An 18,627-nucleotide genomic window follows, 5' to 3' on the forward strand; every position below is an offset into this window, starting at 1 on the left:
AGGGCGGCGCATGCGCAGTACCCAAAACCCGGGCCGGAGCCGCTTCCTCTTAACGCCGCCGCGAAGAGCAGAGCCGGGCGGCGGAAGAAGCGAAGGCAGCCGAAGCGAAGGGCCGCCAAGGGTTGCCTGCTCGTTCGGTGAGTGCCACGGCTCGCGCGCGTGACGTCAGAGCGGCCGGGGTGACGTCACTATTTACGTCGGTGACGCGAATAGAAAGCGCGGAAATAGTCACTTTTGGGAACTGGTATTTTTAAAAATATATTTTTATTATTTATACTATTTTTTTAAAAAAATTATCATTCATATTATTCTTTAAAATATTATTATGATTGGGTTGCTATGAGTTTTCCGGGCTGTATGGCCATGTTCCAGAAGCACTCTCTCCTGACGTTTCGCCTGCATCAGTGGCAGGCATCCTCAGAGGTTGTGAGGTCTGCTGGGAACTAGGCAAGTGGAGTCGATATATCTGTGGAATGACCATGGTGGGAGAAAGAACTCCTGTTCTGTTTGAGGCAAGTGTGAATGTTGCAATCGGCCAGCTTGATTAGCATTGAATTGCCATGTATGGACATGTTCCAGAAGCATTTTCTCCTGACGTTTCGCCTGCATCAGTGGCAGGCATCATCAGAGGTTGTGAGGTCTGCTGGGAACTATATATATACAATATAATTTATATTGTGTATATATATATGTGTGTGTGTGTGTGTGTGTGTGTATGTATATACACAATATAATTTACAATAATACATAATAATTATAACATATTGTATATACATATAATATTCATATTATATTGTAATACGATATAATACTAATAATACAATATAATAATATTAATTATATATTATATTTTACATGTAATATTACTAATAATATTACAATATATTGATACAGTACAATATAGTAATTTATTACCAGTATCGTACTATGCTAGTATAATATTGTATGTAAATTTAATTTGTAAGCTGCTCTGAGTCCCCTTCGGGGTGAGAAGGGCGGCATATAAATGTAGCTAATAAATAATAAATAAATAATAAACTAGGCAAGTGGGGTCAATATATCTGTGGAATAATGTCCAGGGTGGGAAAAAGAACTCCTGTTCTGTTTGAGGCAAGTGTGAATGTTGCAATTGGCCAGCTTGATTAGCATTGAATGGCCATGTAGTTTCAAAGCCTGGCTGCTTCCTGCCTGGGGGGAACAGCACCCAGAAAGCCGGGCAATTCCAGACAGGAAACAAATCAGGGTTAGCTAACACCTTCCAACCAGGGATTCCCCCAGGCAGGGAGCAGCCAGGCTTTGATGCTGCAATAATAAATAATAAACTTTATTTTTATATCCCGCCCCATCTCCCCAAAGGGACTTGGGGCGGCTCACAACAGGGACAAGCCCGAACAACGACACAACATATTTGACAAAACTTAAAATATTTCAACGATACACAAAATAATATAATGGACATTACATTAAAATCCAAGCAGATAAAATCAGAGTAATTAAAAGCGAACCAACGGGGACAGGTTTCATAAAGTGCTATATCCTGGAAATGAGTAACAGTGATAAAGTGCCGTACGGTTTTATAAACATAAAAAAGTATTCTGATGACAACTCTACTGGGCCTATTCATTCAAAAGCGTTCCAGAACAAGGCTATCCACTGCAAGGCTATTCAGTGCTAATCAAGGTGATTAATTGCAACATTCACACTTGCCTTCAACAGACAAGAGTTCTTTCTCCCACCGTGGACATTCCACAGATATATAAACCCCACTTATCTAGTTCCCAACAGACCTCACACCTCTGAGGATGCCTGCCCTAGATGTGGGCAAAATGTCAGGAGAGAATGCTTCTGGAACATGTCCATACAGCCCGGAAAACTCACAGCAACCCAAAGTATTAATACTGCATTCCTTCTTGCTATAAATGTGTTTTGCACAATACTTTGGGATGTGATTTATAACTGATTGAAACATTATCGACAGCATGTATTCTATATATTTACACAACATAAATGTTCTGTTATTAAAATACGCTGTTTAAAATGAATAGAAAGTGAATATGAAAGATAAATGAATTTAGCGTTTAGACTTGGGTCCAATCACATAATGAATATTCAAATATTTCCTCCCCAAAAATCGGGAAAAAATCCAAATACAGAATATGTCTGGTCCCAAGCATTTCGGATAATAATAAATACTCAAACTGTAGCAGTGGAAGGAATAATAATCCTTTCCTTATTCTCCTTTTGTTGGCAGGTGAAGACTCTTTTTATAAATTCAGACCATCGTTTCGAACTGAAGACTGTAAGTCTGCCGTTGGGTCAGAAATAAAGTCTGGTTTCACTCTTAAACGGTATATTTTTAATATATATTTAATGCATAAGCCTCCTTGAGTCTCAGAATAATAATCCTGCAGCACTGTGTGTTGCGGTCCTTCATTACGCATTGTGATGATGCCTTGCAGTTTCGCCTTGTGCAATGGCACCTAGTTAGTGGCAAGTCTTGCATAATGGTGCCATTTGTGTGGGAATGGTGTACTTAATGCTGGTGTGTGTGTTTATATATATATAAATATGCTACACTCAGAGGATGATAAATTGCAGCCAATATCTATCAGCAGGGATTATATTTCACTATGTATTGGCTTCTGGGACTAGTCCAACAGACCACAGCTGGCTACAAGAACCAAACTTGCAACCAAACTGAGAAGAAGCCAACAACAACAACAATTCCTACCTGCCTCTCCTTACGGCTCGAGGTGGAGCACCAAGCATAGTTAAAATACATCATAAAAACATTCACTAAAATGCTTAAACATATTTCTGTAAAATACACATATTATTAAAATGCACTAAACTAATTAAAATTCATAGTAATAATAATAAGTTGTATTAAAGTTGCCCCAGGTGCAATTCTTAAGGTAGTTTTCAAATAAGGTTCGTTCATCAGAGTCTGGAAATAACCTCAAATATAAAAGTTAAAAACAATGTCAAATATTTATAAACCAGCAGAGAGAGAGGTCTGAAGGCTAGTCTTTATGTTTGTTATTTAGTTTTGTTTTAATACATATGTTAAGTGTGTATGTTGGTGTGTGTTTATTTTTTGTGTTTATGCTTTTGTTTTTCTAGATTCATTGGAATTTTTTTTGCAAAAATGTATAATTTCATAATGTATTTATTCACTTTATTACAGTTGTGTTGTGGTTTTCTATCAATAAAAAGTAATAGCAAAATATTATATTGAACTAATAAAAATACTAATAAAATACTGTGGAATGGATGCAATTTGACACTGTTTGATGTGCCATGGCTTAGTATTATCGGTTCCTGGAGGTGGCACTTTGACAAGATATTATTATTATCGTTGTGATGATGATGTGGCACTTTGACAAGATATTAATATTATTGTGATGATGATGATGATGATTATGATTATTATTTATTATTGACCTCTACTTGTGACTTCATATATGTTCCTTTTTCATCATCATAAAAATGAATTTTTTACTTTACTCTCCTCGTGGCTTCATATAGACTCTCTTCTTCTCGATAATGATGACGATAAATTTATTATTGGCCTCTCCTTGTGGCTTCACGTATGCTCCCTTCTTATCTATAATTTTTATTCGTGTTCATAATATTATATTTCTTACCTATCTCTCCTCATAGTTTTAACACAATGTAGTTAAAAACCTCATCCTATAACATTATATGAAAAGGTATTTCTATGAAGTACATCTATTCAAACACAGGGAACAAAGATTAAAATACATAAACACAGCACATGAATTTAAAATTCATGGTTAAGAATGGACTGTATTTAGTCTTCTCTGGTCCTCGAATTCCATAGCTGTCAGTTTTTCTGGAAGTTCAAGTGTGTCAAAACTACATCATTTCTCCAGTGTCAATGTATCCTGAGTGATGCCCACTGCTCTCTTTCCTTAAAGCCAAGACAGGCTGACTTGTGATTTTCTTTTCCTAGGAACAGCTGAAAGTGGCTTTGCAGGCCAAGCGCCATGAAGAACCAAGAGGGAGATAGCCCAGCAGCCCTCTTCTCATCCAGCCCTTCCCAAAGGAACCTTTGCCCAGCTCTGGAGGACGGAGGCTTCGTAGAAGGGACCGCAGAAAGCAGTGAGGGCCTGTCCCCTTCAAAACCTCTGGTGGATGGGAACCTTGAGAAACCGGTTGGCGAAAAAAAGAGCAAAAAAGAAGAGGGTATGTGGTATCACCTCGTATTATTATTGGCTGTTATACTTTGCCAGAGTGGCTTCCAGGATCTCATAACACTGAGCCAGAGTCATTAATGAAAAGTGAGGTCTCTCAAAGAGACGCTTCTGAAGCAGTTTCTCCTTTTGCTTGGGCTCAACATTAAGATGATATTGTATGACGCAGATATGATGTGCACCCTGATTTCACTCGACGTACTGCTGTCAAGTGAAAAAGACCTTGGAGTCCTCGTGGACAATAAGTTACATGAGCCAACAACGTGATGCGGCTGCTAAAAAAGCCAACGGGATTTTGGCCTGCATCAATAGGAGTATAGTGTCTAGATCCAGGGAAGTCACGCTACCCCTTTATTCTGCCTTGGTCAGGCCACACCTGGAATACTGTGTCCAATTCTGGGCACCGCAGTTGAAGGGAGGTGTTGACAAGCTGGAATGTGTCCAGAGGAGGGCGACTAAAATGATTAAGGGTCTGGAGAACAAGCCCTATGAGGAGCGGCTTAAAGAGCTGGGCATGTTTAGCCTGCAGAAGAGAAGGCTGAGAGGAGACATGATAGCCATGTACAAATATGTGAAGGGAAGTCATAGGGAAGAGGGAGCAAGCTTGTTTTCTGCTGCCCTGCAGACTAGGACACGGAACAATGGCTTCAAACTACAGGAAAGGAGATTCCACCTGAACATCAGGAAGAACTTCCTCACTGTGAGAAGGGCTGTTCGACAGTGGAACTCTCTCCCCGGGGCCGTGGTGGAGGCTCCTTCCTTGGAGGCTTTTAAGCAGAGGCTGGATGGCCATCTGTCGGGGGTGCTTTGAATGCGATTTCCTGCTTCTTAGCAGGGGGTTGGACTAGATGGCCCATGTGGTCTCTTCCAACTCTACTATTCTATGATTCTATGATTCTATGAGAGCTGTTCGGCAGTGGAACTCTCTCCTCCAGCCTGTGGTGGAGGCTTCTTTTTTGGAGGCTTTTAAGCATAGGCTGGATGGCCATCTGTTGGGGTTGCTTTGAATGCAGTTTCCTACTTCTTGACAGGGGGTTGGACTGGATGGCCCATGAGGTCTCTTCCAACTCTACTATTCTATGATTTTGGCAAAGGGATTTAGCCCAAAAAGGTGAGCGTTAGACTCGATTGAATGAGGCCTGTGGGCTGTGTTTCCCTCAGGGCCCTTGGCCTGCGATGTCTCGGAGGAGCTGAGCCGGCAGCTGGAGGACATCCTCAGCACGTACTGCATGGACAGCCAGCAGGAGGAGAGTGGCCAGAGCGAGGTGGCCGAGGCGGAGGAGGTGGAGAAGGGCCGGAGCGAGTCTCCCAGGAACGGGGAGCCGGAGCAGATCGGCCCTGAGATCAACGGGGAGAAAGAGCTTCCCCGGGGGCATGGCGAGGACGGCGGGGAGCGGGACCCCAAGCGCAGCCAGGAGAAGAGGAAAGCCAAGGGGCTCGGTAGGCGACACTGAGCTCAAAACAGCCCTTCCCTCTCCCTTGATCTTGATTATGTTTGCTGTTGTGATTGAGTCGTTTCTTAGCATTTGCAATGTCACTTTCACTTTCAGTGCTATGGAACCATAGGGACTGTAGTTAGGGGAAGCAACCCAGCACTCTTTGCAGTGAAATCTTGTCAAACTACAGCTTTTATGATCCCATAGCATTGAGCCAAGATAGATAAAGTTGGATCAAAATGCATTCAAACAACAAGTGTCGATTAGGCCTGCACAATCTATGGCCTTACAGGTGTTTGGACCTCCAGCTCACAGTAGTCCCTCTTGCCAGCTTGTTCAGTGGTTAGGAATTCTGGGAGCTGATGTCCAAAACGGCTGTAGGCCTGATGCAGATGCAGTTTGCATCTCTAGTTTCTCTGCCGGTTGAACTCTTTCATAGGTCAGGTTTTCTGGCTGTTGTCAGCTCAATTTCTTTCTGGAACTTTCACATTACTCCATTATAGCACTTTGATGCTATTTTGGGACTCCTGGGATTTGAAGTTTCATGAGGCATGGTGCATTTTCCTGGCAAGAAATTCACAATACTACAAATGCCAGGGTCCCATAAGATGCAACAATGGCAGTTAAACTGGGATCAAAACGTGGTGCAGAAGGGACCTGGGATCAAGTTACAGAACAATTGGCTGGAAAGAAATGAAGGAACTTTATTTCCAAATTGCAAAACACATATTCTCTGTGAAATTGGTCTTTCTGTCATAGAGCTGTTGAAGTTTCTTTTTCTCAGTAAAAGGCCAGCCCTTCTGCCTGATTAAAAGATTAAATTTTTGATGAAACAGGAAAATTTTCCCTTTGAAAAGCTTTTTTGTTTTTCCGCTTTCTCTGACTTTCCATCTGATCCCTTTCCCTCCTAAATGCTGTAGGCTGGAACTTCCTGAGCATGGGGGAAAGTATATTTTTGGACTGCCACTCCCATTACCCCCCAGCCAGCATTCTGGGAATGGCAGTCCAAAAAGCAGGATCTTCCCGAAACCTAGAAGGACTAGACAATATCATCTCTAATTATTCCTTTTCCTGAGAAAACCCAATGAGATCTAGGGGTTTCATCATACATGGACACACAAGTTGAAGACAAGAATATCAAATGTTTGTAAAACAGGGTCTGCCCTTACAGTCTTTCCATGACTTCGTTCCATTGTGGCCGAAATTTTCTCTGTTTCATCCCTTTGTTTTCCAGGCAAGGAAATCACGCTCCTGATGCAGACGCTCAACACTCTCAGCACTTCGGAGGAGAAGCTGGCGGCCCTCTGCAAGAAGTACGCTGAGCTGGTTAGTTCTGAGAAGGGAAAAGGGATGGGTTTGGGGAAGGCAAGGCGGTGGGATCCTTGGGGTTGGGGCAGGCTGGTCTTATTCTCATTTACTAAGAGATTGTGACTGTATTTGTGCTTAAATCTTTGTGATTTGGGATGGATCACAATTATTTCTAAGCCAGAAAGAAGAAGATAATGATGATGATTTATTTAGCAGTGTACCTGGGGTGAGCACAAACTTGCTTTGTTCTCATCCACTAGAAGGTTCTGCACATGGACTTAAATCTTCATTATTTGGGACAAGTCCCAATTATTTCTAAGCTAGAAAGATGATAATAGTGATGGTGACGGCAGTAATAAATTTAGCAGGGTCCCTGCGGTGAGTGCAGACTAGTCTCATTCTCATCTGCTGGAAGGTTCTGATGGAATTTGTCCGTGTGCTTAAAATAAATCTTTGTCATTTGGACCAAGTCACCACTATTTCTAAGCCAGAAAATTGATTATGACAACTATGATGATGATGATGATGATGATATTAATAATAACAATAATAATAATAATAGCTCAAGGTGGGGCACAACTTAGTTCAAATATATCCATAAAAGCACACATTAAAACATACATATTAAAACACAAGACAGTGCAAGCCTTAGATGGTACCTCAGTTATCAAAGTCAAACAGATACAGTTTATGGTTAATTTGACAAGACACACCTGGAATGTTGTTGTGTCCAAGGTCCAACTTTTAGGGTTTATGGGTTTTGTCACTCAGATATTTTGCTGGCTCAAGTGCCCATGTCTCCCCCATATCCTTTATGATGTTTCAAAGGCATTCAAAGTCGTTTGCTCCTGGCTCTCCACTTCCTAAGTCTGTAGTAGGCAAAATTGCTTATTATGTTGATAGTGACCTAGGGCTGGTCCCACGCAACTTCATTAGGGATCCCCCATCCAAGTACTGACCAGGGCTGGCCCTGCTTAGCTTCCCAAATCCGTCAGGATCTGATCCTTTAGGCCACTTCAAGTTCAAGTTCCTTTCATAGGCCTTCCATTTTCCCCCTTTGTGTGCTAACTAGCTTGGAAACTCTTTTGGCCCACAGCATCTTGTGGGTTTGTTGGTTCCTCATGGCTGTTCTCTCCTCTCTTTCTTTTCCTCCTTCCTGCCAGTTGGAAGAGCACCGGAACTCCCAGAAGCAGATGAAGATCCTGCAGAAGAAGCAGAGCCAATTGGTGCAAGAGAAGGACCACTTGCGGAGCGAACACAGCAAAGCCATCTTGGCCCGGAGCAAGTTGGAGAGCCTTTGCCGGGAGCTGCAGCGGCACAACCGCACCCTCAAGGTGGGCCAGGCCTTCCTCGCCTTGGCAATGGTTGCCATTACCTTGTCTCTTGCAATCCAAGCCCAGAGTGGCAAACTGGACTGTGAGGATTTGCCAGAGCCTTGCATGGGGACTCCGAGCACAGCTGACTCCATCTGAGTACAGAAACTGAGTAGACTCCGGACTTTCCCGGGTCCAAATTGTAAGCGCTAGGTTTGCATTTCTCCTGCTCTCACCGCCTTGTCTCTCTGTCCCTTTCCAGGAGGAGGGTGTCCAAAGGGCCCGCGAAGAGGAAGAGAAGAGGAAAGAGGTGACGTCCCACTTCCAGGTGACGCTCAATGACATCCAGCTGCAGATGGAGCAGCACAATGAGAGGAACTCCAAGCTGCGGCAGGAGAACATGGAGCTGGCGGAGAGGCTCAAGAAGCTCATAGAGCAGTATGAGCTGCGAGAGGAGGTGAGGAAGCTTAGGGCAGGAGCGCTGGGACACATAAGGATTGGAGGGGAGGGGCAGGGAGAAAGGCTTCCCATTTGCTCTATGGCCTATGGATAGATTTTTATTTTTAATGCCGTTGATATTTAGTTCTGTTCATATAGTTTTTGGTATAAAATTGTATTGTGTTGGCTTTGCTGTGAGTCTCTTTTTAGAGAAAAAAGCAGAGTATTAATAATAATGACACTGTAATAATAGTGTGATAATAATAATAATAATAATAATAATAATATAATAATAATAATAATAATAATAATAATAATAATAATAATAAAAAGAAGAAGAAGAAGAAGACGACGACTCAAAGACGCTGGCACAAGCCAGTCAAGGTGGTCCCAGTGGTGATGGACACACTGGGTGCAGTGCCTAAAGACCTTGGCCTGCACTTAAACACAATCGGCACTGACAAAATTACCATCTGCCAGCTGCAGAAGGCCACCTTACTGGGATCTGCATGCATTATTCGCCGATACATCACACAGTCCTAGACACTTGGGAAGTGTCCGACATGTGATCTAATACAACAGCCAGCAGAATGTCTGCTGTGGACTCATCTTGTTGTGTTTCAAATAATAATAATAATAATAATAATAATAATAATAATAATAATAGGGCCTCTGTTTCATTGCAAACAAAAGGAGGGTAGAATTGTAGAGGACACTTGGCAGGAAAATCCGAGTCTGAGAATCCCAATGGCCAATGGTGTCGTAATTTGCAAGGGACTAGTAATAACTATACACAGATCTTTCTCTCCTTGTAAAAATGAGCAATTTTTCAGACATAAATTGAAGTGGGATGATACCACTATAGTTGTGTAGTGTGAAAGGATCCCTACCATTCTCATATCTTTTAAAATGAGGCCAATTTCATTTGGCACAAGAAAGGGCAATCACTTATTCGCTTTAGAGTAGGATCCCCATATCTCTGGGGAAACATTTCTGGACTTTTGTGGAGGCTCAAAATCGCAGATAATAATAAGCCCTATTAAAGTGAAGGAGCTCTGTCCCGAGAGTACTATAGAGTCACACTGGAGGATCTAGTTTTGTTGGGTGTGGGTAAATGAAACCACAGAGGCTGGTCCGGTAGATATGGGGAGGGGGGTATTCTATCCTTTCCTTGAGGCTCCTAAAAGTGGCCTAATGCTTGTGTTTCCTTCCCACAGCACATCGATAAGGTCTTCAAGCACAAGGACCTGCAGCAGCAGCTGGTGGACGCCAAGCTGCATCAGGCGCAGGAGATGCTGAAGGAGGCCGAGGAGCGGCATCAGCGGGAGAAGGACTTTGTGAGTCTCTGTTCTTATGGCCACATCAACTCGAGTTTCATGTGTCATCAAATCTAATGCATACCTTCATTTTTAATACCTGAAACCAAAAAAAGTATTTGCTGCTGAATGTGATGCACAGTGGCAAAAAGGACACTCTTTGTCATTTGGCCCCAAAAGGTGCACATTACAGTTACTGAACGCCTGGAATTCCTTCTTTCAAAACCAAAGTGTTAGAACAGCAAAGCTTCCAGCAATGGAAAAGAAAACCTTGGGGTGCATTTATGCTGCAGAATGAATCCACCTTTACTGCTTTGGTTCAATGCTATGAAATCATTGGGGGTTGTAGTTTAACAAGGTCTTGAGCCTTCTCTGCTGAAGAATGTGGATGCCTCACCAAACTACAAATCCCAGGATGGCATAGCATTGAGCATGAAATTAGAGATGAGAATCCTTCAAAGAGAATATTCTGGGGGGTTTCAGCAACCTTCGCCGTGCGTCCCCTTGAATGGTGGGTCCAATCCTCATTACTCTGCCCTCATTTCTTGTTTTTTTGCAGCTACTGAAAGAAGCAGTAGAGTCCCAACGGATGTGCGAGTTGATGAAGCAACAGGAGACGCACCTAAAGCAGCAGGTGAGCTGTCACTTGGCTCTTTCCTCTCCTCTTAACTTTCTTCTAGCGTAAAGGGCCATAGGACTGTGCTCGTGGACATAGAAATGACTAGAGGAGTATTCTTAATTTTTATATATTGTGATAATTTTACCACTTTTATGGGGATCTTTCTCACCATCCAAAAGTTGTAAACCAACTGCATCTAGCGATTTGATGTGGAAATTCAACTCTGGAAGCTGGTATCTCAGTTGAAAATCAGCTTCATAGTGAACCCATTGCCATTGACTTAATAACCAATTCCTGATTCAATTAGAAAGTGTTTGTCTTCGCAGGGAAACTTTTTTAACCCAATGCAATCAATTTACACGATCAGTTAAATATAATCTGAGCAGGAAGTATTTATTGTGTATTTTTGGATCTTCTTTACGTCACCAAATTGTAAAAGTCCTTCAGGCACCTCACAAAGCAGCTCTCCTCCTGACACGCTTTAGGGGAGCCAAATGGGCAATTGTTTTACATTATGTAACAAAATTTGGAAAAAAAATCTGTTCCTGGTTTGGAAGTCTTATTTCCTGTTTAATTGTGTGGTCCTTGCTTTGAAAGTAGTTGTTCTACTCCAGAAATGTTGTTTTTGTGGCTGCCACAAACTTGGTTGAATTGATTGAGATTAATTGAAAAATGTGCTGCAGGATGTCCCGCCTGAAAACACAAGTTTTTCCATATTTATATTATAGAACCAATTAGGAAATGACATTTATAACCCAGGAACAAAACCTGTGTTACATAGTGTTATTAGTTTGAAGCTCCATCTGAGTCCCAAGAGCAGAACCCAATGCAGGAGAAGAGATGACAGCTTTTTCCTTTTTGTCTGAAGTTCTCAAGAGAAATGTTCCCTCTGAACCCTTTTTTCAACCACTCTGATCAGTGAGAAATAAAGAAAGCTGTAAAACCTCAATTGCTTTCTTTTCAATGCTTCCCCCCCCCCTCTTTTTCTTCTCCTTCCCCATTACAGCTGGCTCTTTACACCGAGAAGTTCGAAGAGTTTCAGAACACGCTTTCCAAAAGCAGCGAGGTGTTCACCACCTTCAAGCAAGAAATGGAGAAGGTAAGTTGGGCCTCTGTTGCCTTCTGCTGTGGGCCACAGAGCTCCTGGGAAGTGAAAGCATAACGTTTTGATCTGCTCCGATAAGCTTTGTTCTGGGCACAACAGAGCACCACGGCCATCCCCAGGCAAAGAGAGGGAATACGGTGCCCAATGCATAGGCCACTATCAAACTCCTATGCTTTTCATTTTAATCTTCTCCCTTTCCTTCCTGGTATTTCCAGATGACGAAGAAGATCAAGAAGCTGGAGAAGGAGACCACCATGTACCGCTCCCGCTGGGAAAGCAGCAACAAGGCCCTGTTAGAAATGGCTGAAGAGGTGAGAGGATCCTCTCCCCACTTTGTCTCTGGTGTCTTTTGTGCCTCTTGAAGCCCCCTTCAACAATCCTCCAAAGCCCCCCCGCTCCCCTTCATTTAAGTTGTACCTTCGTCTGACAAGGGGGTTGGGCTGGATGACTCTTGGGGATCCCTTCCAAATGCCTGGGAGTCCAATAGTGTCTGGACGTTGTCAAGCAGAGGCTGAGGGACATCTGTCGAGAGGGATTTGATTGTGCCTAGCAGAAGGGGACTGGACTTAATGGCTTTTTTGTGTGTGTGGGTCCCTTCTAACTCTAGGTTTCTATGATTCTATGATATACTGTATATACTCGAGTATAAGCCTAGTTTTTCAGCCCTTTTTAGGGCTGAAAAAGCTCCCCTTGGCTTATACTTGAGTGAGGGTCCTGGTCAGCTTCTGTTCAGGTCAGCTTATACTTGAGTATATAGGTATTCAGAGTTGGACAGTCTTATCTTATTAAAGTCTTATTATTATCTTAAATTACAGTTTTATATAAATATTCAAAAACATTTAACCTACTGATGCCTCAAATAACGCAATTTTATTAATATCTATTTTTATTTTTGAATTTGACTCATAGCTGCTGCATTTCCCACTCTCATCTTACACTCGAGTCAATAAGTTTTCCCAGTTTTTGTGGTAAAATTAGGTGCCTTGGCTTATATTCGGGTCGGCTTATACTCGAGTATATACAGTATATATCCTAAAAGGCTGGATGGCTCTCTGTCAGGAGGGCTTGGATTGTGTCTTCCTTTATGGCAGAAGGGTGGTTGGGCTGGATGGTCCAAGGGTTCTCTTCTAGCTCGACGATTCTATGGTATTATTGTTGTTGTTGTTGTTATTACTATTAATATCATTACTATTATAATGTGTGCAATAGCTGATGTGTTGATATAGCAGATTCCCAGATTAGTGTAATGTTTACATTTTATTTTATTTGTTATTTAATATTTAATGTTTATTTTACTTAAGTGATACAGTGTTCCCTCACTACTTCGCGGTTCACTTTTTGTGGATTCGCTGTTTTGTGGTTTTTCAATAAACTCTAAGAGACTATTATAAATCATAAAAAATTGCAATTTACAGCCTAAGCAAGGGAGGAAGGAGAAGCCAAAGGGAGAGAAAAAAGGAGTCCAAGCAGCAGCGGGAGGAGAAGGTGGCGATTTATCAACACACAATTGGTTGATAAAGACTTAAAATAGTGTATAACTACTAAAATAATGTATGAATATTAAAATAAATATAGTGTCCCTACTTCGCGGATTTTCACTTATTGCGGGTGGTCCTGGAACCTAACTCCAGCGATAAGTGAGGGAAAACTGTATTTGTCTTTACTTTACTGTTACAAATCCTATGTAAAATCATACTATGTGTTTTTAACATTAATATTGAAATCTGAAATATATACAGAAAGTCTTTAGTGGATGGCTATCTGTTAGGAGAGCTTGGATAGTGACTTCCTGCCTTACATTAAAAAAAAGATTGGACTGGATGGTTCTTGGGGAGTTCCTTCCAAATTTAGTACCTGGGGTCATATTGGACTCTCCTTCCCTGGACGTTTTCAAGCAGAGGCTGGATGGCCATTTGTCTGGGGTGCTTTGATTGTGCCGTCCCTGCCTGGCAGAAGGGGGCTGGACTGGATGGCCTTTGAGGGGGATTTCAGGGCAAAAGCCAGTCCAGAAACTGAACCCCTTTCTTTCTTTTTCTCCCTCCCTGCCTTTGAAGAAAACCCTGCGGGACAAAGAGCTGGAAGGCCTGCAGGCCAAGATCCAGCGCCTGGAGAAGCTCTGCCGGGCTTTGCAGACGGAGCGCAATGACCTGAACAAGAAGGTGCAGGACCTTTGCGCCCTGGCCTCTCCGCCGGCTAACTTGGACGCCCAGCAAGGTCAATCGGAGGAGGCGGCAGCACGGGGTCCAGACCCGGCCGGCGAGTGCCTCGCGGGACTCACCGAAAGCCCCGGTGGACCCAGCATAGGAGCCTCCAAACCCGAAGCCGAGGAAACTGAGTGAAGAAAAGGGTGGCGAGCGGGCCTCTGCAGAGACTGATCCGTTCCGGGCCTCAAGGGAGGCGAGGAAGGGAGTCCGCCGGTCAGGTTTCCCAGTTCAATACCGAAGGCACTCTCTCTTCTCTCCCTTTTACCCCACTCTTCTTCTTCTTCTTCTTCTTCTTTTTTTGTTTGGCTTCTTTTTGCAAAACTATCTCAACCTATACTCTGCGACATGGTCCACTTTTTGATTCCAAATGCAAACAGACCCAAGAAACTGGGGGATTATAAGAATCCACAATTCCCAGTTTCGCTCCAAATATTCCACATTGTGTCCTCCAATTACAAACAAAAAAAAGTGGATTTTGCAGGGAACTCGGAGCAAATGTTGTAGCTTTCTTTGTTGTCCCCCGTAAAAAGAGAGCTACAACGTACAATCTCCGGAGTTGTAGGGTTTTTGTTGTTTCCCCCCCCCCCCCTCCACATAAAAAAAGCAGGGTTTGTCTTCTGGAGAATAAGACAGATATGAGAAAGAAGAGACGGTAAGGTTGAAGTGTGCTGTCTTTTTTGGGGCCACGTCCCCCTCTTCCAGGACTTTGTTTGCGACTTCCGGGATCTTTCTCGAAACATAGCCTTACGACTTTTCACCCGTTGCCTCGATGCTTTATATGCAGACACACGCACAATGATGTGTATGTATTAAAAGGAACTTGATCCAAAGGTTTTTTTCCCCCTTCCTTTTTTGCACATACCAAGGGGGATGTATTAGCCTCCCCTCTTTGGGAGCTCGGTCCTAAATCTCTCCTAGGTTCGGAGAGATGAAATCTTAAGCTCTCAAAGCCCAAGGAAAAGGAGGGCTTTATGGGAAGGATATGGGTTCTGTTTCCTTAGCCGTTAAGTGGCTTGTTGGAGTCCAAAAATCCTCATTCGTGCATCGTTACATGATGGAATTAATGCGGTTTGATGCTACCTGTAATTGCCTTATCTCAATGCTATGGAATCCTAGGAGTTTGACACAGAAAAGGCTCCCAGGATCCCACAGCGTTGGCGATGAATGCAGTTTGAAACTTTAGGAACGAAAGCAGCATCGAAACTGCATTGATGCTACTTTTTAGTTTGGGACTTTTCTCAATCCTGGTTGAGGATTGCAATTCAGTCTTGCAACCGATTGCAAGCCTCACAGCTGTTTGTTTTTCCTTTCCAAAGCTACCTTTTTGGGGTCGTTTTTAAAGCCTCGAACCCTTTGCCTGGCTGGTTTTATCCTTCTTCCGCTTTGCTTTCCAGCCCAGTGAGTAAGGAAGGTTTTGGGAGCTTCCTACGGCATTAAAGGGACGCATGGAGTGAGAATTCAATAAATAATGTTGGTCTGCAACTCCCAGCATCCCTCAGCCTCGCCTGGGCTGATGAGTGGCACAGTTCGGCAGCATTTGGGAGGTTTTAGGATCCCAATCCCACCGCCTTTAAAAGAAGGCTTTGGGATTTAGGCCACAGCTTTCAATGCCGAGTCTCAAGCGGTGGGCCCTCAGATTATTACTTTTGGAGCCCGCTTCCTTCCCGCTTTAAAGGGCCCCCTTCCAGTTCCTGGCAAGACGGTCCCATGGCAAGTGAATGTATTTTCTCCGCCTTGTGGCCAGGCCTTTTTTGCTTCCTTCCTTCCTTCCTTCCTTCTTGGCTTTTCTTCAGACGCTGTGGTATCAATAGCCTATAATCATCAGATCCGTTGTATGTACCTTTGTATCCGATAGAAATGAACATAAAACTTGATGACGGGAAATGTGTCGGCTCTGTTCTTTTGAGGGCTGGGATTGGGTCCCCCTCCCCGAGGCTGAGAGAATGTGACTTGCCCTAAAGAGCCCAGTGGGGATTTGAACACAATCGCTATGGAGAACCCATAGCTTCCTTAGGTGAGGCATTCTCAGAAATGGTTAATAATAATAATAATAATATATTTATTCTTATATCCCGCCCCATCTCCCTAAGGGGACTCGGTTCTCCTGAATTTTCCTTGGGGGTCTCCCATCCAAGTCCTAACCTCGGCCAACCCTTGTTCAGCTTCCAAAAAAAATTATTAGGGATGACACACACACACATATACACACATTATTACTATTATTATTGGAGCCTCCGGTGGCCTAGGGGATAAAAGCCTCGTGACTTGAAGGTTGGGTTGCTGACCTGAAAACTGCCAGGTTCGAATCCCACCCAGGGAGAGTGCGGATAAGCTCCCTCTTTCAGCTCCAGCTCCATTGCAGGGACATGAGAGAAGCCTCCCATAAGGATGGTAAAACATCAAAACATCCGGGCATCCCCTGGGCAACATCGTTGCAGATGGCCAATTCTCTCACTCCAGAAGCAACTCCGGTGGCTCCTGATACGAAAAAAAACTATTATTATTCACTCGGGGAGGGAGAAGGAGGAGAAGCAGCAGTCAGGAGGCTTGTCGCACCTTTAGTGGGTAGTCAACCTCTCCCCTCTTGACATCCAAGTCCTAACCTGGTAGCTTCCAAGATTATTAGGGATGACACATACACACATATACACACATTATTACTATTATTATTATTCACTCAGGGAGGGAGAAGGAGGAGAAGCAGCAGTCAGGAGGCTTGTTGTCACACCTTTAGTGAGTAGTCAGCCTCTCCCCTCCTGACATCCAAGTCCCAACCTAGGCTAACACTTGTTTAGCTTACAAGATTATTAGGGATGACACACACACATATACACACATTATTACTATTACTATTATTCACTCGGGGAGGGAGAAGGAGGAGAAGCAGCAGTCAGGAGGCTTGTTGTCGCACCTTTAGTGGGTAGTCAACCTCTCCCCTCTTGACATCCAAGTCCTAACCTGGTAGCTTCCAAGATTATTAGGGATGACACATACACACACATTATTACTATTATTATTATTCACTCGGGGAGGGAGAAGGAGGAGAAGCAGCAGTCAGGAGGTTTGTTGTCACACCTTTAGTGAGTAGTCAGCCTCTCCCCTCCTGACATCCAAGTCCTAACCTGAGCTAACACTTGTTTAGCTTCCAAGATTATTAGGGATGACACATACACACATATACACACATTATTACTATTATTATTATTCACTTGGGGAGGGAGAAGGAGGAGAAGCAGCAGTCAGGAGGCTTGTTGTCGCACCTTTAGTGGGTAGTCAGCCTCTCCGCTCCTGACATCCCCGTTGCCTTGACACTATAAGAGGATTTCGTGAGACCAGTCGCTCTGTAGTAACAGTGAGGCCGCGGCCCATATTTTAGTTCTTAGGGACCACTGGTGGTCCATGGACCACAGGTTGGGAACCACTGTACTAAATGTCCTTTGACCAGTAGCTGGCCACTATTGCTACTGTAACAGCTACCGCTTTTAGGAATTGTATCAAAAGGGTTACGAATCAGTTTTTGGTCAACTTTAGATTCGGTTTGGTTATTTGGAGCCTCCACCAGCCTCGTCCAACTAGAGGCTCCTGTTGAACTTCATTTTGATGGGACGAAACTAACAGAATGAACTTCAACAGGGACAGATGCAAGATACTCCACTTAGGCAGAAAAAAATTAAATGAAAAGATACAGAATGGGGGGCACCACGTGTTAAAAAGATCTTGGAGTCCTCGTGGAGAACAAGTTAAACATGAGCCAACAATATGATGCAGGGGCAAAAAAAGCCAATGGGATTGTGGCCTGCGTAAATAAGAGTCTAGTGTCTTGATCCAGGGAAGACATGCTATTCCTCTATTCTGCCTTGGTCAGACCACACCTGGAATCACACTGGGTCCAATTCTGGGCACCACAATTGAAGGGAGATGTTGGCAAGCTGGGATGTGTCCGGAAGAGGGTGAATAAAATGATCAAGGGTCAAGAACAAGCCTTATGAGGAGCGGCTTAAAGAGCTGGGCATGTTTAGCTGGAGAAGAGAAGGCTGAGAGGAGGCATGATGAGGACCATGGATCAAGATGTGAAGGGAAGTCATAGGAGGGAACAAGCTTGTTTTCTGCTGCCCTGGAGACTACGACGCAGAACGTCTTCATTCTACAGAAAAGGAGATTCCACCTGAACATTAGGAAGAACTTCCTCGCTGTGAGAGTTGTTCAGCAGTGGAACTCTCTGCCCTGGATGTGGTTGCAGCTCCTTCTTTGGATGGCCATCTGTTGGAGGTCCTTTGAATGTGCTTTTCCTGCTTCTTGGCCGAATGGGGTTGGACTCACGAAATCTCTTCCAAATGATGATTCTATAATTGTGGGAGTTGAAGTCCAAAACACCTGGAGGGCCAAAGTTCGCCCATGCCTGACTTAGCCTAAAAAATAAAATACAGTGTTCCCTCACTACTTCTCAGTTCACTTTTCGTGCATTTGCTGTTTCACGGTTTTTAATAAACTAAAAGACTTATAAATCATAAAAAATTACAATGTACAGCCTAAGGAAGGGAGGAAGGAGAAGCCAAAGGGAGAGAAAAGGAGCCCAAGCGGCAACGGGAGGAGGAGGAGGCGATTTATAAACTCACAATTGGTTGATAAAAACTTAAAATAGTGCATAACTACTAAAATAATGTATAAATA

General features: G+C 43.4%; 1 protein-coding gene and 1 long non-coding RNA gene across 3 annotated transcripts in view; one reads left to right on the forward strand and one right to left on the reverse strand.

The window, feature by feature from the left end:
- Positions 1-15,840, forward strand: txlna (taxilin alpha). Of its 2 annotated transcripts, none has more exons than XM_003228725.3 (12): positions 1-137; positions 2,252-2,348; positions 3,977-4,209; positions 5,379-5,657; positions 6,888-6,979; positions 8,125-8,295; positions 8,537-8,731; positions 9,930-10,049; positions 10,588-10,662; positions 11,654-11,746; positions 11,968-12,063; positions 13,807-15,840. In XM_003228725.3, exons 3-12 carry the CDS (start codon positions 4,011-4,013, stop codon positions 14,089-14,091), a joined length of 1,605 nt encoding a protein of 534 aa, XP_003228773.1. In that variant the 5' UTR covers positions 1-137; positions 2,252-2,348; positions 3,977-4,010; the 3' UTR covers positions 14,092-15,840. The 2 variants fall into 2 exon arrangements, with proteins under 2 accessions (XP_003228773.1, XP_008120702.1); XM_008122495.2 differs by having other exon boundaries at positions 2,252-2,299.
- The window catches only part of LOC134293800 (uncharacterized), a 6,402-nt gene continuing 2,304 nt past the window's right edge, over positions 14,530-18,627 (reverse strand). The window contains exon 2 of the long non-coding RNA XR_010000756.1: positions 14,530-18,365. This is a non-coding gene — a long non-coding RNA (uncharacterized LOC134293800). The remainder of the gene's footprint in view (positions 18,366-18,627) is intronic.

Source organism: Anolis carolinensis, unplaced genomic scaffold (assembly GCF_035594765.1).
Source record: "Anolis carolinensis isolate JA03-04 unplaced genomic scaffold, rAnoCar3.1.pri scaffold_10, whole genome shotgun sequence".
In the NCBI taxonomy this organism is placed as follows: domain Eukaryota; kingdom Metazoa; phylum Chordata; class Lepidosauria; order Squamata; family Dactyloidae; genus Anolis; species Anolis carolinensis.